At 29.2% G+C, this 25,404-nt stretch overlaps 1 protein-coding gene across 1 annotated transcript in view; it reads right to left on the bottom strand.

Annotated features, from left to right (window-relative positions):
• CadN2 (Cadherin-N2) overlaps nt 1-22,828 on the bottom strand; it is a 49,157-nt gene extending 26,329 nt beyond the window's left edge. The window contains exons 1-2 of the mRNA XM_088257618.1: nt 22,631-22,828; nt 487-651 (exon numbers count right to left, since the gene is read on the bottom strand). Coding sequence (XP_088113744.1) covers nt 487-651; nt 22,631-22,828 — 363 coding nt within the window. The remainder of the gene's footprint in view (nt 1-486; nt 652-22,630) is intronic.
• Between the last annotated feature and the right edge of the window lie 2,576 nt (nt 22,829-25,404).

The raw sequence follows: 25,404 nt of genomic DNA, 5'->3' as shown, positions 1-25,404 counted from the left end.
TATCTTAAGTCAAAATTTTATTTTTGTATAAATGTCAGACCGTAATTATTATTTTTTCGGAAATCTTCGGAAACCGGTAGTCACGAATTAGTGTTTATTAAAGTGGTATTACACAAAGCGAACGATAAATGATAAGAAGAGTGTTATATCTTTATTCGCTTTATCACTTCCTATTTGGTTAAAAGATGGATTCTTAATATCACTCTATTAGAAAGAAACATATATTTTGAGTCCTCTAGCATATGTCAAAACCTAGAGAAGTGCTTCGTTGCATAAATATATGGAAGCTATAATATCTCAGACTTATTATAACAATCGATTTATTATCCATAAGAGAAGTCTAATAAATAATAAATAGAAGAAGACAGGAAGAACATAAAGTAATTCCACTAAGTTCATGCCAAATAAATGACTAAAGAACAATTCATTGTTATCTTATGCTGCGAGGAAAAATACAAATAAAAAATAAATATATAAAAGGCAAACCTGAAGTATTTTCTTGGGGAGGTTTCTATCGTCTTCTTCCGTTATCTGTGTCCTGTATGTAGGTCGCTCGAACACCGGAGGGTTGTCGTTCACATCCCTCACATGAATATCAACAGTTGTGAAGTTTTCCCTCAGATTCTCGATGGCAGATACTCGCAGCTCGTACTAGAACCACAATGAAAAGAAAAATTATCTCAACTTTGAAATAATATTTCACCATATTTTATTTTGCTTGTACAAATACATAAATCGTCAGTGATGTATGATAGTATGCATATTATGCAAAATACTGTTAATTGCTAAAATGAAATGAAATGAATATTATTTGTTATATCAGTCGCTGGAATATTCACCCTACTTATACATATCGCTCACTCCTTTCAACAACGTCAAAAATATAAAAAACTAGATTTTTCAGGAGATCGTTTTTAAAGTTTAAGAATATAATAAAATGTATTAAAAATAAATATCAAGTCACACATTGAACTTTTTACTGTGCATCAGATCTTTTTAGGTAAAACCTGAAGGTTTTTTCTCCATTTACAAAATATTTAGGATACTAAAAAAATATGTACCTTTTCTTCAAAATACAAAAACAACCTTTTCTGCCCTGTAGCGGGTAAATATTAAGTTAAAAATATGCCGCCTTTGCTGGAATATAGTACATTTTCTGGGCATTCCGAAAACATGCACAACTGAAAATTGATGATTTTTTTTATTTTCTATGACGTTGTTGAAAGGAGTGAGCGATATGTCAATATAAAAGGTGTTTCAACTTATTGCCCGTATAAATGCAATGGTTTTGAGACACCTTTCTTCAAATGGCACAAGCTCAATAAAAACGTACTTTTCTACTGCTCGCGCCATAATCAGCCATACTTCCAAGTTTATTGAGTTTTACTTGCATGTGGAAGGTAATTCAGACCATTGCATTATACAGGTTTCCAAAAATAATGCAATATGGATGTTCAGTAATGGGTAGAATATTGAACGTTACACAAGTGTATAAAATGATCGCTTAATTGCTCCGATGAGATGCTCAGACATACATCTTATTTCATATAAAAAGAACAATATAAAAAAGAACGACATATGTTTCATATCAAGTTGAGATACTTATTATACAAAAATAAAATTACTATTTGACGCTTTCCTTTGTGTAATAAATAGCTCAAAAAACCAAAATAAATAAATGAGAATTGGCGTTTAAGCAAGGGTTGAAAAACGCTTTAGAGATTTAACTAAGGAAAGATAATTGAGGGATGGTTGACAAAATTTCGACTTTTCAAAACATTTTAGTTTATATACATTTATATGTCATAATTATTACATTATTATATATAACGTAGATAGTAATACAGCATTATTCGTTTTTCGAAAAGCACTCGGGGACGTTTCGAAGATTGTAAGCCCTTAGGATACATGCCAGTATATGTTTATTTTATGTGGATTATTTGTTGACAAAGCAATGACAAATGTGTGACAGAATAACGTTTCCGGGAAATGAGATAAATAATCGGAATAAATTGGTTGACGTTTCCTTATCCGAATCATGACATGAGGCAGATACCAGGATATTAAAACAAAACATTAATAAAAAAATCTTTTGATTATAAATGGATATATTTCAAACATGAATTTTGACGTCTATTGTACAAATCTCTAGCGTAAATAAAAAAATATTAATGTTGTTTTTTTGCAGATTCTTTGTGGTACATTTTATAAAAATGTATTAAATATAACTAAAACTTTGTTTTTAATCTCTTCTTTTTTTGTATTTTTCTCCAACCAGTTTCGATAAGCTCCTTATCATCTTCAAGAATGGATATGTACTAAATTTAAAACGGTGAAATATTCAAAATTAGGTGCGTAGGCGGGATAAAGGAATGTATTACGAGTGTATATGTACTAAACTTGAACATTTCATAGTTTTAAGTTTAGTACGTATCCATTTCTGAATTTGACAAGGTGATTGTCGAAACCGGTTTTGGAAAAGTACCAAAAATAAAAGTGGTAAAAAATTAAAAAATTGTTTTATTTTATAATGTAAAATTCAACACATTAAAATTTTAAGTATTTATTTTTAAAACTAAACAAGAGACTAGACGTCTTGTGAAGTACTGTCTAAGAGTAGAGATTATGCAGTTTTTAAATTATGCCCTGAATAAAGGATTAATTTGCTGCAACGCGACTTGCATTTCAACGCCATATTTGACTACCCCTGACTATTTTCTTTGAGATTATCTTAATTCTGAGTGTACACAACGAGTTTGCATGTCTTCAACAAAACATTTGTGATAAATAATACGCTTTACTGCAAGAAACTTTTACAGTTATGTTATATGTTAGCGTAGTAACGGTGGACACTAGCAAGATGTTATTTTTAAAACTTCGTGATGAAAAACTTGTTTTCTTTACTAGACTCTGACTTTATATCGACTCTTTATTTTCATCGCTTTTGAAAAAAAACATGATGCATATATTACGCAGAAAACTAAGCTATTGATTCTTATGCAGAATGCATCCACGCACGTATGCGTCACGATAGATTTTAAAAGTTTTTGTTACCAAAATTTTATCACAAAGTGACTACCGAGTCAATAAATGTAATTCTTCAAAGTCGTAATTGAATTTATTTTCTTTCCACTGCTGGTAATAACGTAGGAATATCAAGAACAAGGACGAATGGTAATTGTTTGTGGGAATACAATATAATTTCAATCAGTCGAGTGGTAGATGAGTGAGCTAACAAAATAATTTTCCATTAAGAGAATCTCGTCGATTTTATTTGATGATGTGATAGACGCCGAGTATTTGTACTATGCCTACTATAACAGTGTATACATATTTGGGTATTGTCATAGATATGTGTGTCAGCCGAGATAAGAGGTAAAAGTTACCTGCACCACGTAGTTATATCGTTGGCTTTGTAATTCGTAAACGTAGTATTTTTCCTCACAGCCAAATTACGAATTATATAAAATCATCCCTGAACACTGAACTCATCCAAGCCCTTTATGGAGCAATTTCATTTTTTACTTTGACCTTGCATTGTCTTTCGGGCATGCCGTTCGATTACCATAGATAGCTGCATGATTTGGAGTTACTCGGGATTAAAAATCAAATACATCTTGAAACGAGATACTCCAACTGTATTTTTTATTTTATCATTTATCATGTGTACTGCAATCTGTGTAATAAAAACAGAGCTTAATTTACCTTTTTCAACAGAGGTGATCGAGTTATCATAATCTATCTTCACATAAATCTATCTTTTATTCGCGTTAACTCTTATTCGGAATAAATTCCTGACAAACTGATCGACAAAAAGTTTTAAAATGTAGCTAGTAAAAATTTCATAGAAAAGCGTTTATGTTCTCTAAATTACGTAGTCAACAATTAATTTTTCATTATTAGAATAAGAAAGAAGGTTTATGATTTTATGAGCTTTTCGCTTTGTGAACTAGACATTTAAATCAAACTTAGTAACTTAACTCGACCTACTTTTCCTTTAAGAGTTTTACAATAAGAAAATATAAAGAATAAGATACAAAGTAAAAATGTCATTAATTACCTTTACGTGTGTTTATTCAAAACAGCATAAAAAATATTATGTTCATCTGGGACTCTGTTGGTATATGTGTATACATCTAAACATCGGTATATTATAAATGCGAGTGTTTCAATAAATCCTTACTCATAAGACAAATGCCGGAAGAGTTCTTTGGTTCCCTGTGGATACAATCAAATTAGTTCTGCCGAAAAATACACCGTGAATACACATAGCAATAAATCAAACAGCCGAAATAATATAATATCGCCCGGATAAATATTGCCCTGGGAATTCTGAAGATAGAAACAAAACAAACATATTTTTTTGTGCTTTCCTGTGGTATTTATTATTGTATGTATGTTTTATATTTATTTTATTTTATTTCAGTGCCCCTGAAGTGGTAATCGCAAAATGGCGGTTAATAAGTTTTCCTATTATTGTTAATATAAATAGAATTCCACGAATTTTCTATCATTCGTTTGATGCCACGTCAATGGTCTTCTTCGAAATGTTTACAAAATCAATGTGATGTGCACTTAGAGAGCATCGCTGTATTTTCTATTCTTGATAGTATTTTGATTCATCTTCTGGGCCTTATCCATATCCAAGTGGTGGATAGAGCAGAGTACTAGATTGGTGCAGTTTCAATTCGATCGACAATTGAATGAAAATATAGTAGACTTCAGTTGCAGATAAAAATAAGTAGAAAAATTATATCTACAACATTTTGATGTCCAAATACTTGTTATCAAATCTGGATTATCTCCAATCAGGAGTAATTTTATATTATCTTCTTCATCTATGTCAAAAAAATATATATAAATAATATCGGCGGGGAGGGAGATTTCAATACGATTTTTTATTTATATGAATTTTTAGGACATTAAGGTTTCCTTATTTCCCATCAATGAGAAATTTACGTTTCTGTATTTTCAGATTCTGAAAAATGTTGAGAACGTTTTAATTTTTCGAATATCGGGACATTTTTTAGATCGACAGGACACGACTACGTATATTTATAACGGTTATACATCCCGACGTATTAGGGCGAATGGCAATCCAAAGTTAGTAGTATTTCCTTTTTTATTAGGTGTTCGTCTTAAAATAGGAGGTTATTTTTTTTTAATTTTACCAATATTGAGCGCCTCTCATTCCGATTTCAATATCTAGCAAATTCAAATAAAATCGACGAGATCTCTTAATGGAAAATTCTTTTGCTATCTCACCCATCTACTACGAGTACTCCACTGACTGAAGTTATATTGTGTTCCCACAAACAATTATCATTCGTTCTTGTTTTTGATCTTTCAACATTAATCCGACAAGGGAAAAAATAAATTTAAAAACGAAATTGAAAAATTTCATTTATTGTTTTGGTAGTTTTTTGGTAAAATTTTGCGTGTCAAAAACAATTATTTCTCTAAAATCTATTGTGACTCGTATTTTGATGCATTCGACATCACAATCAAACGATAATCATGCTGATGTACCGAAAAATAAATGGTATAAACTCAATTCACCTTGAGTAATAATAATAATAAAAAAATAAAATGTATCACAGCGCTATATATATAAATATATATACATATATATATATATATATATATATATATATATATATATATATATATATATATATATATATATATATATATATATATATATATATATATATATATATATATATATATATATATATATATATATATATATATATATATATATATATATATATATATATATATATATATATATATATATATATATATATATAAATAAATTTATATAAATACAAACACATGTAAGAGAATGTCGAGATCCAGAAATACTCCTTTATTCTTTAGGTATCGTTAATACTTCTTCATTAATTAGGGTTGATATTTAAAAAGAAAAATTATTAAATATCGTTTTGATAAACCTTTTTTCTAAATATGAGCGTCAATATTAAATTAAGTTAAATTTTTCTTGAGCTTTTTAAAACAGAAAGGAAGTTGAGTTATCTGTAAAATATATTTGAATATTCATTTTCCCTCAAAGATTTCTCAAAAGGAAGAGCTTTTCAGAAAATCTAGGTTAAGTACCAATTCCATTCAGTATGTATTTTTAAAAAAAATAACGTGTTTCCATTCGTTTATTCGAATCAATAGTTGGAGAGTTTTATTGAATATTTTTAAAAGGGCTGTTTGCTTGAAGTTTGTTTGAAGTTGAATCAAAGCATTACTTATAAACGAACAATTTGTGTTGAAAATATCAACTGTCAATATTTAAACCTTCCGAACGACGAACCAGGGTGTCTTTAAAAAATAAAAAATCATTTAATATTGTATTTTTTTTTCATTCAAAGTTGCCAGTCTCTGAATAATGGGCGGGTAAATATGAGGACATGCGTAAATGTGAAAGAGGCGACGATTGTACGCAAAGACAGATTGGTGCAGCGTTCCATTTTCTGCCTACTCCTGCGGGAAAGTGGCGTTATGGTTAGATAGTTAATAAGTTAGCTTTTTATTGGTAGGAATGATGCCACACAAAGACTAAGCAATTTAAGGGATGGAAGTAAGTGTTTGGGTATAAAAAGGTCGTACGAATGAATACATTTGTGTAACGTTAAGCATTGTATCGTCTCTGTATGACATGTTGATAAAGGTGAAAGCATGTTTTTTCTTGTTGTTGAATTTATGTAACCATAAATTTCTCACTGTGCATATTTATGAAGCTAATCTTATTTAAATACCATTATTTTATGTTTTATTATATTACTACTGCTACTACTACTACCATCACGCCATTTCCCCGCAGGGATAGGCAGAGAGGATGGAACGCCGCACTATTTTATCATTATTATATTATTTGTAATTTTACATATATCTTCTTATGATGTAAATGAATGCCTCGTCCATGTACTCGTCGTACTATGTGAGGTATTCATCTAAAAGTAAAGTAATATATTGTTAAAAGTTATTACCGTAATAATATTATTTTTGTATTATGTAAAGCGTCTAATACTGTATTGTACGTTAACGTTTTATTTGCATTGGAGATAACCGGTGCAATATTTGTTTGTACGTGTCCACGTAACGAGTCCGCGTGACGTCACCCCTGTTCCATGTTACCTACCTACATATACCTATATGTGTATAGGTAATAGGTAAAGGGAAAAGCGGGGGTGTTTTTTCCAATTAAATACGTCACAGTTTCAGTATAACTCTGGAAATGGCTACAAGCGGGTAAGGTATAAATATAGCGGAAGTTGTGTAAATAAATGAACCTACCCTCGACGGCTGACCGATCTCCTCATTTCACCGACTCCGCTCGACTCGGAGATACTTATTGTAGTATAATTTATGACATGCTTTTCTACCTGTACATGACTCAAGATTCTATCTTTTACTACTTACAGCACCGGAAAAGATCCCTTTTCAAGACTGTCATTCTAACGAGGATTGTAGTACACATCTACTCAAAAAGTGCCTTTTCAAGGCTCTTTTGCTGTGACGAGGCAAAAGCTTTTCTGGTTTATACCCAGGGTTGGATTGTTTAGACCGGACAATAAACTATTTCATACATCCACGGAAGGAAACGATTTTATTTTTTGGGGTTTTTTGTTGTTGCTGATACGTTCGTTATTCATAAAACCATAGTACTTCTAAACACTTGTATTTTACCACTTATTAAGTTTTATTTCATTTAACGGGAGTGGTTTCGAAAACAACAGATGTTTTCATCGACAGATTGTTACAAAAAATAACCAGCAAAAAAACAGTTAGGTAGAGTAAAGTAAAGTAAAGTAGGTAGGGTAAAAACTAGAGGGGGGGGGGGGGGTTAGGGGCGGCCCTTTGTTTAATGGGAACATAGACAATATCGGTGATGAATTTCGCAAAAAGCATATTACGAATTGATAAGTCGTAAATAACAAGTGCTTAATTTTTAATAATCAACATATCATTCCACAATGTTTAGGTCAAATAAAGAAATTATAAGCAATTTTAAAGTAAAAGAAGGCTCATATGTAAGAATAAAGCAAATATTAATATATGGTAGCATATACGTAGCCATGTAAGGGTTGCAATGTCAACGCCTAAAATTTATTAAAATCATTCCGATGAATCTTATTGTTATAGGGTTGATTATGATGGGTATACTCTGAAATAAACAGGAAGTATGTATTTGCTTCATTTGATACTGATACCTCAAAGCATCTAAATAATGTAGAATTCTTTGATGAAATCTTTATTAAAACACATACACACCACATTATTCTCTCATCATGGAGAAAATTTATCTGAAATTAATTTTATTCAAACATGTTCTGTCTACTTCAACTGTAATTTTAACCTCATTATATGAACTTCCATGAAAACATGTATATACCTACTAATTTTGCTTCCATGTATATTGTAAACTTGTATTGTCGGCTTCTTAAAGAAAAATACATTTGTAAATTGGAATTGACTATAGCTGAAGTGTTTTTGCTGTATTGTATGTATCTTTATTTGAATTATTGCCTGAAAATAGCAAGAAATAAATAGGGAATTGCGAACAAAGGTAATGATATTCAAACATTATTTCGGCAGCACTTAAATGTAGATGTGATAAAAGTGATTCGCCTAGTTGATTGCAAATCTTCTTGAAACCCATCTCCATCCCCTCTATATGGTAAGGAGTAAGGGGAGGGGGAGTTTGAGGAGTTCTTTGTGACAAGAATACTTTAAATTCATGTGCACGCTCGTCTCGTTCATTGTTGACGAAGATTCTGTGCAGCAGGTGCAAACGAGATAAAAATTTGTAAGTATCCGTTGTGCCCGCGTAGGCTATTAAAGCGAAATTTCCCGCTGAATTTCAAATGAGGAAACTATAAGTGCTTCTATATCAGACGCACATATGGAATACTCGATAGGGAAAACTGCTCGAGTGAATGCAAATTTCCTACAAACTTGTCATAATGTCGAACCGTTATGGATTAAATTATCAAATTATGAACACACACACTACGCACGCTGGCACAAAAGACAAACTTCGCATGTATGTTCGTACGTGTTCGCTTACCTGCTCTCAAAACACCAATGTATGTACGAATAGGATTCGCAATAGTTACGATTAGGAGTAGATCTCACTCCAAACAATCGCTCTTGTAACACTACTATTTACCTTACTACTCAAATAAACATTATACACCTTCATATTGAATTACGCACATTAATTTTTTTTTCGAATCGGATGACATTAATAAAATATTACAACGTTTTTGTGCAATAATTCAATATCAATTCATCGATAAGATCATGTTTTTTAAAAAAAAAAATACTCATCCATTTTACATAAAAACACGTTCTAGTTAAACGACATACAAAACACCAAAAACACACTACACACATGAAATCATTAATAAAATAACGAGTTATAAACAAATATGTACAAATAACGAGATATAAAACAGATATAAAACAAAAATGTATACATGACATATCTAGATACAAAAAGTTTTGCTTCATAAGAAAATGTATTATACACGTGAATTTAATCTCACGCATAAACTTATTTGTTATATATTTTCAAAATATTAATTTGACTGATGTAAATACAATATTATCTTGATTGCCTAAATTTCTAGTTTTATGTAAATTTATTTCAACTGTTATATTTCATATTATAAAAAAAATATTGTCAGATAAATAAAATATTTTAGGAAGAATATGTGTAATATTACAATTTTTAATGCTTTCGCGTGCTGCTTTTTTACGGGCCGTCTTTTTGTTGAGAATATTTAGGTAGTGGCTTTGTATGGGAAGTTTTTTTTTAAGAATAGTAAAAAAACTGTTTTGTTGCTGTCAAGTTTGACGAGTTTGCCAAAAAATACAAAAAGCGTCGAGAGTAATGGGTTTTTAAGATATATGAAGGCATTGTCCGCACGGGGAAGGCAACGGAACGGCTAGAGAATGCGAGCAGCGTCGCATGTTTCCAAATTTATTCCACAATACATAATCTGCCAACGCCGAAAGATACACGATTCTGGGTTACGGCCAACCGTGGGAGTTATATAGCCAGTCTCCTGATGCCCTAGGACCTACATACTCGTAATACCGGGCGATGCACGACACCCGACTCATCTTTTTTTTCGCGGAAACACCGCGACGTGATAGGAAGCAGAAAAAGTCATAGAACAGACATAATACAAAAGGAATTATCAATACTTCAAAGTCAGTTTGATTTTTAGCCTAGAACAAGAAAAAATAACACGAACGAAAATATGAAATAAACGTGATAACATCATGTGTTAAAGCTTGCATTAGTGATTCGAAAGATAGCAACAACAAAAAACCCTACATTTTTTTAACATCTCAACAAAGATGAAGAATAATATGAAAGTGAGGGAATTTACAGGGCTTACGACTTTACACGCATGTAACCTTCACCAATTTTGCCTACCCATGATTGACAACCACACTACTCATTTTTTTTAAACATCTAGATATACGCGTATCATACGCGTTACACAGTATGTGCGAGTTAAAAATAACTATCTATGTTGGGATGAGGAAAGCTTTAATTAAGCAGACTCTAATTAAAAGTTTTCCTCATTTTGGTTTGTGATTCGTATGTGAGGTCGGAATCCAGGATTATATTCACATACTTAAGAAACGCTTGAAAACATGATTTTCAATTTGTTTATGCTTATAATTTGATCATTTAATTTATTTTTATTTTGAGTCTGTCCACACTCAAATGAGTGAGGACACACTTAAAATGGTGTAAAAATTACGTTAAAAAAATTCTTGGTTTTTTCAGAAATAGTAGTCGTCATAAAATAAAAGATGCATTTGTCGGTATTTTTCAATTCCTGACAAATTTTATGAATCACCCGGTATTTTTTCATATATTTCTACTTAAGACGATGGGTACTCTATGGCACAAGGGATGTGACATGAATCTTATACCAAATTAGTTAGTTTCTGTGTATTATATGTACATCTTGTTTCCAGCAGTTTGTCACTTTCTCGATTCCAATACTCCCCAAAGCAAGTCGAAAAGTACTAGACAGCTGCATCTGCACGTTGTAGATATATTTCTTCCAGAAAACGGAAACACTTGTACATGTTCGTAATTGAAACTGCCTGATACTCGTACATTTACTGCGACATAAAATACAAGCTGTTTGTACTAGTATATAACGGATTTCATTTTCAATACGTTGAAAGAAAAAGAACCGCTTTTTGATATGTAAGATTGTAATACAATAATATATATATATATATATATATATATATATATATATATATATATATATATATATATATATATATATATATATATATATATATATATATATATATATATATATATATATATATATATATATATATATATATATATATATATATATATATATATATATATATATATATATATATATATATATATATATATATATATATATATATATATATATATATATATATATATTTATATATATATATATATTGTATATATATATATATATAAATATATAAATATATATATATATATATATATATATATATATATATACATTTATATATATATGTATATATATATATGTATATATATATTTATATATATATATATATATATATATATATATATATATATATATATATATATATATATATATATATATATATATATATATATATATATATATATATATATATATATATATATATATATATATATATATATATATATATATATATATATATATATATATATATATATATATATATATATATATATATATATATATATAAATTTATATATAAATATATGTATATATATATATATATATTTATATATATATATATATATATATATATATATATATATATATATATATATATATATATATATATATATATATATATATATATATATATATATATAAATATATATATACATATATATATATACATAAATATATATATATATATATATATATATATCTATATATATATATATATATATATATATATATATATATATATATATATATATATATATATTTATATATATATACACACACATATATATTTAAAATTCACTACAAATAAAAAAAACACGACTTTCGAATTGTTTTTTAATTAGAGTTTATTTTGTAAAACTTCACAATAAATTATTTTCTATTTGAATTAAAAATTCACTTTGTATTATCCAATGGCACTGCATCGCAATGACATTGTTGGACAATGTATCTGCTAGGTGAAATAGCCGTTTCTGTAAATAAAAGAATCAGCAGAATAAAAACAATTTTGATTAAGTAACACACAGTTAATACCATTATACTCGTAATTGACTTAATAAAATGTATTTCAAAGGTGGAAGTTGTAGACGGAAGTAAATTCTACATTACATGTGTGAAAATTAGCGGGTCCTCTAATGGCAGAGGTCTGGTGCAAGTAGTGACTGCAACTTTATAGTGGCAGTGTAAAGTACTTTACAGTAACGCCTTCGCTGTAATTACACGTCATTACTTTCCCTAGGATGTACTTATTGTTTAACATTCATTACAGCTTTGTACTTATACCTATCTAAGTACTTACTATGTATTACCTATGTCGTAATATAAACGAAGAAGGTGAATAAATTGATAGCCAGTCTTACAAAGGTTCAAATAAAGAATTACACACTTGATTTTGCTTTGGGTGGCTTAGCCGTGTACTTGTATTTTTATAGAGGTCAAATCTCTTTTTATATAATAAAATAAAAACGAAAAATTTGGTTGTTGTTTATGTTTGTTGCGAATAATTATATACCATTAATCACCACAACAAAACATTTTCTTTAATTTAAAATGGTACATCTGAAATTACTTTTCATGGTAGATATATTTAACTTGTGATTTACAAAGTTTAAAAAAAAGTCAATAGTTTTTAACGTTATATATGTTTACAGTAACATTTACAATAGTTTACAAATATGTTTACAGTTGCAATATTTGTATTTTTTTAACATTACCTTTTAAAATACGACAAATCCATGTTTTAAAGAAATTCATTAAAACTTATATATTACGTTTCAATTTTAAATGAACAATAAAGAACTTTCGTTAATTTGACATTCGAAAAAATATATGTGATAATTTTTTTTCTTCATTTTATATGTATAGTTTTAATCATAACGTTTTTTTTATTATTATTATTTAAACCAATATTTTTTTGTTCAGATTAGTATTTCAAATCCTTGAAAGTGAAATAAAACTTTTGCTGCCTGCACTGTTTGTATAGCAATCTATCTTGTCTACCCACGTAACGTTTATAACGTCGACAAAAGTTGATACAAACCATGACGTATTTTTTGTTTCAAGCGAGGAAATTTTATTCAAGAGTAGTTTTCTACGTACCATATTAATTTCGAGTTAAAAGGATAACTCCTCGTATAGAAAGAGGAAAGCTTTTAATTGGAAGCAATCCAAAATGCAGACAATAAATTTGGTGAATAACTACTTCGTAATAAAAATGTCAGCGCTTGGATCCTTTATATTTCCGTAAAAAGTTATGAATACGAAAGGATAAGGCAAATTGGTTCTTTTAAAGATTCAGTTTCTGGAGCAAGAAAGATATTAAATCTTAATAATCTCATACTACTCAGAAAGGTTGGAAAATAATATAAAATTCTTAGGACGCCTTATTTCACTTAACTTAATTTAAGTAAGCTAAAGTTTTATCCATAAATTTATAATAAATTAAGGTCCAACTCGTGAAATGAGTTTTTAACACCAACATTAATTAATAAAAACAAAAAAATACAGCAAAATAAATGCATTTTAACATGTTCAAAAATAAAAAAAGTATTTTTTAAATAATATTTCAAAATAGTAAATGTTTTTTAAAACTAATTGTAGTTTTTTACGAATATCTCGATATCCTTTTTACTAATTAATTCTAGATTTGAAGTGACACCCTCAAATATTTGAGTATATATCGCTCACTCCTTTCAAGAACGTCATAAATCAAAAATCGTTAATTTTCAGTTGTGCATGTTTTCGGAATGCCCAGAAAATGTACTATATCCCAGCAAAAGCAGCATATTTTTAACTTAATATTTACCCACTACAGGGCAGGAAATGTTGTTTTTGCATTTTGAATAAAATGTATTGTTTTATTATTTTTTTAACATACTAAATATTTTTCTAATAGAAAAAAATCTTTAGGTTTTACCTAAAAAGATCTGTTGCACAGTAAAAAGTTCTATAAGTGGCTTGATATTTATTTTTAAAACATTGTGTTATATTTTTAAATTTTTAAAACGTTCTCCTGAAAAACATGTTTTTTGATTTATGACGTTCTTGAAAGGAGTGAGCGATATGTAAAATGAAAATATATGTATCTTTGGATTTGTTCTGTTTCTTTTACGATACAAAATACTAAATAGATTATATGTTTTGGTGAAGAGTAACCACTTTAAGAGGATATAAAGTTCACGATAAGATAGAGATTTCACTTTAAAAACTGATCTTCATCAGTACGATGTTGTAGATTCTTGGACCAAGGAGTCAAATAAGTTTGAATTAAACGATCTATCAAGTTAACACTGAGTTTATCCAATTCAGTCCTATATGCCATTGAAAAGGAAAAAAGATAAGAGTATTTAATAAGGTATAGCTTTATATGTAATCAAAAGTTTGTTGATATGTACTTTCAGATTATTTATATATCGTTAGTATTCGATATTAGTAGAAAATAAAACAAGGTAATGACTTTCCATTTTAAAATATTTTCCTACTAAGACAAACGTAATTACTTCGTTGTTAGAACCTTATTTAGCTTATATCTTAAACAACTTAATAATACTTCAGTCCTTAAAAATGTTTGAATGCGTAAAACATTTTATAATTTTAAATAAAAACCAAGAGTTTCGACAACATCTCGCTTAAAAAAATACAGCCACGTCAAGTTGGATTCTTAAAAAGAAAAAAAAACTAAAACTACTAAACATATTGAGAAAATCTAAAAATAGAAAACACGTTTGCGGCGGTGTAAATGCTACGCAAATAATTAAGACTGACGTATTATTTTCGTGAGTAAAAAATGCAAATCATATAACAATGAATGGAATGATTATGTAAAACTGTATAGAAGCTTAAATTGCGGTCCGTTTAAGCTATAGGTACCAAATTACATTTACATTTTAATACGTTTCTTACTCGTTCAATCATGTGAAACTTCCTTATTGTAATCTTGAACATAATACGATATAGAGCCTTTGATACAATCTAGAGAAATGTATTAAGGCCTCACGTATTTTAACCATATTTTATTCTACGAGTTCGTAGATTAATCAATAGATTTTTCTACTGAGTAACTAGCTCTATATTTTACGTATTGGAGAACTTAAAAAGAGAATTAGACGTTTAATCGTGTATAAATTAGAGAGTAAAAGGAAAAAATGTTTTTATTACACTTGTTCTTACTATTTTTACAGATATATATTTAAAAAAAATACAAATGCTAAAATTTAGTTATATATGGAAGTGTGGGCATTTATGGGAGAAACTCTTTCATTTACAAATGAAAGAGTTTATGCTTAATAAAAAGCTTTTTTCATCTCAACATAGATGTCTCTAGTGAAATTTTATCGATTCAATCACTATGTTTTGAATTTGAAAAATATATAGAAATTCAAAGAATTTGAGTAGAGCGTTTGTAACTCATGGGTAAAATTGGTGAATGTTACACGTGTATAAAGTGATGAACTTATATTATATATATATATATATATATATATATATATATATATATATATATATATATATATATATATATATATATATATATATATATATATATATATATATATATATATATATATATATATATATATATATATATATATATATATATATATATATATATATATATATATATATATATATATATATATATATATATATATATATATATATATATATATATATATATATATATATATATATATAAATATAAATATATATGTATATATATATATATATATATATATATATATATATATATATATATATATATATATATATATAATAAAGTGATAAACTAGCCTATGACGGTCGTAAGCCCCGTAAATACCCAGAATTCCATGTTCCTCATCTATGTTGAAATGTCAAAAATTAATAGTTGTAAGAGTGTAAATAGTGACTTGTAGCGATTGTCCTTTGTCTAGCCTCCTAGTCTAGTCTGATGATGTCGGTAACGACAAAACGCAGGCACTGGTTAAATAAAATAAATGTGCAAAAAAACTATAATGTTGTATTATTATATTAAATGCAGCTTTACCAAGAATGTCAAAACTAAACAAAAAACAATTATTAAATATATCCTATCCGCACCTAACAAAAACAAAAACCAAAACCAAAACAAAACTTAAATCAATTATTGAATATATTCCTTATCCTCACCCGATGGTGTATAGGGCACTGCATCATATAAAGGAAGTATTATCTTGATCGTTAACACATGAAAGAAAGGTGATCAGCCCTTCGCTTCGGGTACCAGTCCAGGGTAATATTGAATAAATATTAGAGTGAAAAATCACTTATTTTTATTCGACGCCCCTTAGGAATAGAACTCGGGACCAGTACGTTAGCCGAGCATGCTGATCATTACACTACGGAGGCGGACATATATCAATAGTTACTTATAACAAATAAACATGCGCGTATTATAAATACAAAAAAAATACTAAATGATGTTTTTGAAAATTATTTTATCATATTAATTCACACTAATTAATCATAATAAACCCTGAAGGACGCAGACCCCCAGGCAGACTTCCAAAAACGTGGAAAAATATCAGAGAATCAACATCGCAAGAGCGACAGGTGGAGGCCCAAACAGATCCTTAGGATCTACAAAAAGAAGAAGAAGAAGGTTTGAATTCAACTCGAAACTATTAATATAATAAATAATAATAAAACCCTCATCCGCACCCCAATGGTGCATAGGGCACTGCTTCATATGAACACAGTGTTATTTTGATCGTTTACACACGAAGGAAAGGTGATCAGCCCTCCGCTTCAGGTACCAGTCCAGGGTAATATTGAATAAATATTACAGTGAAAAAATCACTTATATTTATTACTTTATAATAAAGTTGATCGACGGTATTCCTTGTTCAGAGCCAGGCAATATATACTAACCAAAGTTATTCCATCCGTCTGTTGGATCACAAACGATGACAAAGCATTTTTTTTAATACTGCGATAAAAATCAATTTATCATTTTAATGGAAACAGTTGCCTTTTGTTGACCGCCTATCAAATTTGATTGATCGATGATTTTTTTCTTCCTACTTATGAAGGCGCATGCACAGGGGATACGAATTTCGCAGAATGGAGACATTGTTTTAAAGGTATTTTAATTATCTAGTATACCTACTCAAATTATATTTCAGTATTAATATATGTACATTACATTATTGATATACAGAAAATATAATCTTCTAACCCTTATCCACAACGAATGGTGCATAGGTCACTGCATCGTAGCGACGCAGTGTTATTTTGATCATTAATTGCATGAAGGCAAGGTGATCAGCCCTGCACTTCTTGTACCAGTCCTGGGTGATATTAAATAAACATGAGAGTGAAAATCGTCAATATTTGTTTTGACCCCCCTGGGAATCGAACCCGGGACCTTCAGCACGGTAGCCAAACGCGCTGACCACTGCGCTACGGAGGTGAACAACGACCATACCATGTTGAATGCACCGGTTCTCGTCCGATCACCGGAGAAAATATAGTAAACACATTTATTGATTCGGCAGTCATGTTGTGATAATATCAATCCGTTTTTAATTTAAGTTTTACTTGGTTAGTACCACAATTTCTAAAAATCTACTTTAAAACGTATAATTTAGTCCGCATCAATTTTGGTGTTTGAAGCACATTTTATTCTTTATTTTTTAAAGGATTGACCCACAAAGCCTCTACTTTTAAAGGATTGTCTGCATGTAGACTACTTAGGATAGGGAAAGTAAATGTGAAACACACATCACAAACACCCAGAATAAAGCATGAGGTAGTACGTTGGATTGAAAAAGTGCTTATATGAGGCAAGATGATTCTGCGCGCCATTTCCTTTGATTTAGAAGTAGAAAACATTAAGGTCGAGAAATCAGAAGCCGGCAATTTAATTTTCTTCAAACCTAGGTTATATTTAATGATATTGATTGTTTTTCCTGAATCACAGTTTTTGTATTAAAAAAGAAGTTTTTCTTAGAAGTTAATATATGGTTTTTGATAAGAAAAAAGTTTTTGAAAGGTTAGTAGTTCTTGAATGTTTTTCGCAGATACTTTGTGGCACATTTTATGACTTTATGAAATAAAACAATTTCATTTTTAACCACTTTTTATGTTTACATTTTTTCTCCAACTGCTTTTGACAACGACTTTGTCATCATTAGGGTTAAACATGTACTTTAATTTATCCAGATAATTTTTTTGTCCGCAAATATATCAAACCTTTTCGGAAGTATGGACGTAAATGAACGTCAGTGAAAATTTTCCTCAAAGGAGTAATGACGTTAACGAACGTCGAAGAACATCTGTCAGTTGGTTTGATGTTACTTGCATAGTAATGACATCTGTGGATATTTGTTTGTTATTTTGTCTTAAAATAAAACCTAGAGGTGGAGAGTTTAAAAAAATATTATTATTAAATTATTTCTATCTCCATTATACATAGATTTCGTTGATTTTTATGTTAAAAGAACCCACTTCCCAGAGAAAGTTGGACATCAATTATTGTACTCCTGGAGAGGTTAAAAAAATCGAATATATCGTAGTCGCACAGGAGAAAGTGACCAACTCCCAAAACGTAAAATGTTCAGCAGGGCCATTTAAGTCACTTTTGTTTGACAAGAAAATAAACATCAATGCAGTTAGTCATTTTTACCAATTCAATATATTATACTTCTAAGTTTAAAATCCTTTAGGATGTTTTTCGGGGTAATATTAAGCTAGTAAGATATCAAATACTCAATGATCACGTTTTTGTAAAACAATGCACTTGGTCACTTTCTCCTATATGACTACGATGTATATATTATACAATTTAAAAAACCTGATTTCTCGCGCATTCGATTGATTCTTAAATAAAGTAATAAAAGTGAAAAAATAATTTTCTTTATAATGCAATGTAGTTCACAAGGATACATTATGAAGGAAGATAAAACCGAAAATAGTCCAAGTAGAAGTATTTCTTTGTGGTAGTGCATTCGAGCTGTTGTGGTTGAAATGTACTTTGAAACAATAGTAAAACAATGGCAATTTGCGAATAGAAAGTTTGCAGATTATTTTCCTGGATGCAACATAGAAGCGGTGGATACTGCCAAACAATAAAATAGATCTTCAGAGTGTGTTTACGAAAGCAGACAAAGGTATGGATTCTAAAAACAACACGTTTTGGGAAAATAGAGTTGTCTAGTTCTACAAATACATAAGTAATAAATTCACACAATTATAATAACAACAACAAAGATTACACAATACTTTATTTTAATAATAATAATAATAATAAAATTGGATAACTTATATAGCGCCATTTTCGTAAAAAAATACCTCAAGGGCGCCTCACGGTGAATGAATTGGGGAAAATATTATGGTGGAAATGATTTAGCAAACAAATGTGTTTTTAGTCTTTTTCTAAAGATCATCTCACTCTCACTATTTCTAACCATTGGTGGAAGAGCATTCCACGCCGTCGGTCCTGCAACAGCAAAGGCACGCTCGCCAAATTTAGTGCGTAATTTTGCAAAATTTTGTATATTAAAAGCATTGATAACTTTGTGGTATGGTAATATAACACTCTCCTTATCATTCATCGTTTATTTTGTGTAATACCACTTTTATAAACACTTATTCGTGACTACCAGTTTCGGAAAAATCATTCTATCATCAAGTCTTATTTATGTGAATGTTTATTTATGTGATTTCACATTTGTATTATTTATACAAATGTGAAATCGTAATAATTTTGTTTTAATCACCTGATCATGGAATGATTGTTCCGAAATTGGTAGTCACGAAAAAGTGTTTATAAATGTGGTATTACACAAAATAAACGTTGAATACTAAGGAGAATGGTACAAAATAATTATTGGTAAACGGGGAGATGACGGAACAGGTAGATGATTTAATATACATATTTTGGTACTGCAGTTGTCTGCCTCCGTGGTGTAACGGTTAGCGTATTTAGATATCATGCTGGTGGTCCCGGGTTCGATTCCCAGGGGGGGGGGGAGTGAAAATAAGCATAAGTGATATTTCACTTATATTACTTATCAAATATTTTGATAGACTAGTCCCTGAAGCGAAGAAGTGTAAGTATACCTAGCCTTCATGTACGTAACGATCAAGATAACACTGCGTCAATACAATGCAATGCACTGTACATACACCATTGGGTGTGGATAAAAATTAGCAAAATGTTTTCTAGGGATAAAAAGATTGATAAAGATATAGAATAGAGAGTGAATGCTGGGAACAGATTGAATTAGGCACTGAAATCAGTTGTAGCAAATGAAAACCTATCAGCGAAAGCTTAACTGGCAGTATACCACAGGGTCCCGATTCCAACCCTAATATATGGAAGCGAATCATGGATTTAGCAAAAGAAAGAGGAAAGTACACGGAAAGTACATTCAAAATGCAATCCCTTTGAAGAGTGTGCGGCAAATAAAATATATGATAGATGTTGGAAGTGCAAAATAAGGAAATAGTGCAAGGAGATACGCATTATAGATGAAATTAAGTGTGTTGCGACAGTTTGGATATATGGAACGAATGGGTGAGGAAAGAACGGCAAAAAAATACAAGGCGAAAATAGTTGAAAAAGGGAGCAGAGGAAGACCGAAAAAAAATTGGCCTCGTTAGGTATGTCAAATGCTTAAAAGCGGCCGGATTAGGAGTCAAAATAATCATCGGAAATGTTTAAGATGCGGAAGAGACGAATAATATTTGCAAAGAAAGAGTAGTATGGTGTTCCATTCTCTCTGTCTATCCCTGTGGTGAGACAGTGTGATGGTTATTTAGTGAGTTAGTTAATAACAGCAATATTTGATGTCGAAATCAGAATAATATTTGGTGTGATATGAATTGAAATTCACAATAAAGGAATTAATTACCCTGGGAAATAAACATTATCCACAGAGAAAGGAATTCGTTCAGAATCAAGAAACCCCCAATGTCAAAGGTTGGAAAGTGGAGCTCGCCTTTATATATTATCGACAGGCTGAGATCGTTTGGGTCAGAACAATTGTCTCTTGAAAGGCTAACGGGCCAGGATAACAGCCATGAACAGCAGTACAGAAAATGTAGGGAAAATTATTACACTTCTTTTCACTGGAAAAATATTAATAATGAAAGCTAATAATTGAACCATGTGCTCATACACGGTTCCAGGGAAGACTGTAAATAATTTCTATGCCATAGACTGGCGAGGCACAATAAACAATACGAAGAAAAAGCTTAAATATAATTAATATCTACTTTCATTAAAAATTCAGCATTTCAGTACTTCTCATTCAAGTAACAATATATAATTATGCGATTCACAACATTTTGAGTGTTTCTAAATAATCGTTCACAAATCTGGATTTTCTCCATTTAGAAGTTATTTCTACCTTTTTTGACCCTGTAATAATGAAATGCATTTTTATATTTATTATATCCAAGCTCTGCTGTGGCTCAGTCTGATTGAATAGGAAGGAAAAAAAAACATATCGAAAAACGTGCGTATTGAAATAAATTTTGCGTCAAAATTTTGAATTAATCAGTGAATAATCATAAGAGATACAAGCTTTTGAACAAACGAACTTTTAATATGTATTTATATCGATAAAGAAATATAAAAACACGCGTGTATTCAAATACAACGTTGTGTCAAAATTTCAAAGCAATTGGTCAATGGCTTTTTTATATTTTGACTTATGTAATACTAAATAATAAGCGAGTATTCAAAAACAACAATATTTATATTTCAAAGTAACTTCGAAAGATTGCAGATTGTGAATAAACGAAAATTAAAGTTTTATTTTAAAGATAATGTTTTATTGCATTATACTATGTACTTTATATACATAAACATATAAATATGTAAGAAAGGTTTAAAGAAATATTTTAGAAAATTAATTTTTGTTATTTAATACTTCTTCTGGCGCTTATCCGTACAATTGTGTATAGGGCAGTGCACCAAACTGAGGCAGTAGTAAGTTCATCTCTAATTATTTGAAAGCAAGGGATCAGTACTGCGCATCAGGTACCAGTCCAAGGTAATATCAAATATACATTCATTAGAGTAAAAAAAACTCTCACATTTATTTTGGACCCCCTGGGAATCAAACCTGGGACCTTCAACATGGTAGCCAAATGTATCAAGGCGGAAAATAAATAAAATATGTTTACATCCAGGATGGAAACGAAATTATTAAAATAAATAAATTAAACGGTTTAAATGCGAGAGTGGGTCGGTGATAGAATCTTGATAGCTTCATCTAACTTACATACTTATGGACTAGAAAGAGTTAAGAAGAGATAGTGCCGAGAAAAGTGGTTTATCAGCGGTGACGTACCTTTTTCCTGGTTTCGTAGTCTAGCGGCGCCGCCACGTAGATGGCGCCCGTGGTATTTCCGATCCCAAAGGCGCCTCCTATGTTCCCGCCCGTGATCTCATATCGTATACCCGATGCTGCAAAATAGAGGAAACCACCCTGAGTTGAGCGATAATGCACTATATGGCGCGTGATAATAGGCGGCAAATTCTCGGACATTTTATTACCCCGAGCACACATTACGTACTATAATTGTCAATCACGTACAAAGAGGTACCGTTATGCACATACTTGGCTATACTTACCTTTGTACAAGTCATACATTTATTTTATGTATTAAATGTTAAATCGAACACTGATTTTTTGAGTTTACTAAGTTGTATTTTATTATCGAAAAACACATTTTTTTAACATTGTTTTTTTTTGTTGTTTTTAAACAGTAAAATACAACTTAGTAGACTCAAAAAATCAGTGTTTGATCTAATATTTAATACATAAATTGAAATGGACCTGTACAAATCAAACGCCAAATGTATAAGTATAAATTCATTTATTATTGAATAATAAGTTAAAAGTTTTCAAATAAACTTTCCATAATACTATGGGTGTCTCAACTGAGATGAAACGTTTGTCATTTTTATTGAAAATTCAGGGCATTTACATTGTATTTCGCTGGCATAGGTGTTCATTTTACGCACTTGTGTGACGTTTACCATTCTGGCAATTATTGATCATCCATGTTGCATTAATTTTTGATACTTGTATATATGCAATAGTCTTCCTTTCACATATAAGTAGATTCAATAGACCTGCTGAATTTTATCTTCTTTCATATAAAAATGATATATATTTCATCTCAAGTCGCAACACCTATATATTATATTGATAAATCTTCTGTAGGGTGAATAATGCTGTATATGATAAGAATTAATACTGAAAATTATTTCCATTATACATTAAAACAATAGGAAATATTATAATAAGGTATGTGTTATTACAAATTTCCATATATGATATATGTACATAAAATGTAAATATCTTTCGAAATTCTTAGTTTCCATTTGATTTGCTCAAAAGTAATCTTCGAAAATCCCAATATATCAACGAACAAAAAATAAATAAAAATAACAAAGAGTCATGATAACAGAGCAAAAAACTAAGCAAAAAAATTACCTTGTTTTATAATGCGTCATTATTTAATAAAAGTTCATTTTCAATTAACATTTCAGCTTACCCCCACAATTCTCTTACAGTGTTTACCTGTAAAATGTTTACCAAGGTACAAAAGAATTTTTATGCCCTTCGGGTTTAAGTAAGGAAATAATTATGTGGTAAGGGAAAATTAAAATACTGGGCGCGGCTTTTTAATTACGAAAAACATATCTAAGCAACATCAAAAAAACAGTGGTGAGTTCAACGCGCAACGTTAAAAAAAGTATCATAAATCATGAGGGTTATCGCGAAAATAAGAAGTATTCGTGATAAAGTTAATGAAACTCGAAAAATATCAATAAAACAGAATGTTGAATACATAAGAAATTAAATGGAAAATCCGGCATTGCCTTGGTTAAGCGAGTGACATCTTCTGTTGATTTATCTGTGATTATTTTTATAACAGGCAGATGTGGAAATGTTCCCATAAATAAACTGACCATCCCATTGATCCTTACAAAAAAATTAGTGGTACATAAATTTTTTTATGAATTTTTTTTTGAACATCCTCTCAAAAGTTAAATAATATTTCCAGCTAGTGTAATAACAAAAGGTTATTTAAAAAAAAACAGCTATATTACTTTATAATAGTTATATAAATAATTACTATTTGGTATTTTTAAATGTTATTTTATTAGTAATACAAAAAAAATCGAGTAGGTGATTCTTCATACTAAATATGCGACAAATTAACATCCATGGTAACTAAATTTGGTCACCGCAGGAATCTCGATTAAACTCTATAAAATAGAACACCGATACATATTATTTAAAGTTGATCGGTACATGCCTATAAAATACCATTATATCGCCCTAAAATATAGTACAATTGATAAAATATACGCATGAAACCTTTATTCGTTACAAGGTACCTACTTGTAAACTATATATATATATATATATATATATATATATATATATATATATATATATATATATATATATATATATATATATATATATATATATATATATATATATATATATATATATATATATATATATATATATATATATATTTATATATATATATATATATATATATATATATATATATATTTATATATATATATATATATATATATATATATATATATATATATATATATATATATATATATATATATATATATATATATATATATATATATATATATATATATATATATATATATATATATATATATATATATATATATATATATATATATATATATATATATATATAAATATAAAGTTTTATATGTACGAGTGTTTGCAAAGGTATAAAGTAATAATGTATCCCCCTTAAGCGTTTGAAAAGTGTGATATGGTTTAAGAACCGTCATTTTATCATACAAAGACGATAACTTGATTTACAAAAGTTAAATTAAATGTCTGAAAGTTGTAATAAAATACACATGTGGTTGACATGTACCAAACAGTGGAATTGGATATGGTGAAACGGTTTGTGAGAAATCATCTTGTATTTCTTTTTTAAATCATTTCTTTTTTATTTAAACTTACATGATTTGTTAATGTGGAATTTACAGGAATTTAAAAGAATTAAAGGTGATTATATCACAGATGATTCGTGGAAAACA

The sequence above is a fragment of the Brachycentrus maculatus genome, unplaced genomic scaffold, assembly GCF_059751285.1.
Source record: "Brachycentrus maculatus isolate JH-2025_06_01 unplaced genomic scaffold, ASM5975128v1 h1tg000086l, whole genome shotgun sequence".
NCBI lineage: Eukaryota > Metazoa > Arthropoda > Insecta > Trichoptera > Brachycentridae > Brachycentrus > Brachycentrus maculatus.
This window is presented reverse-complemented; position numbering and strand designations above follow the sequence as displayed.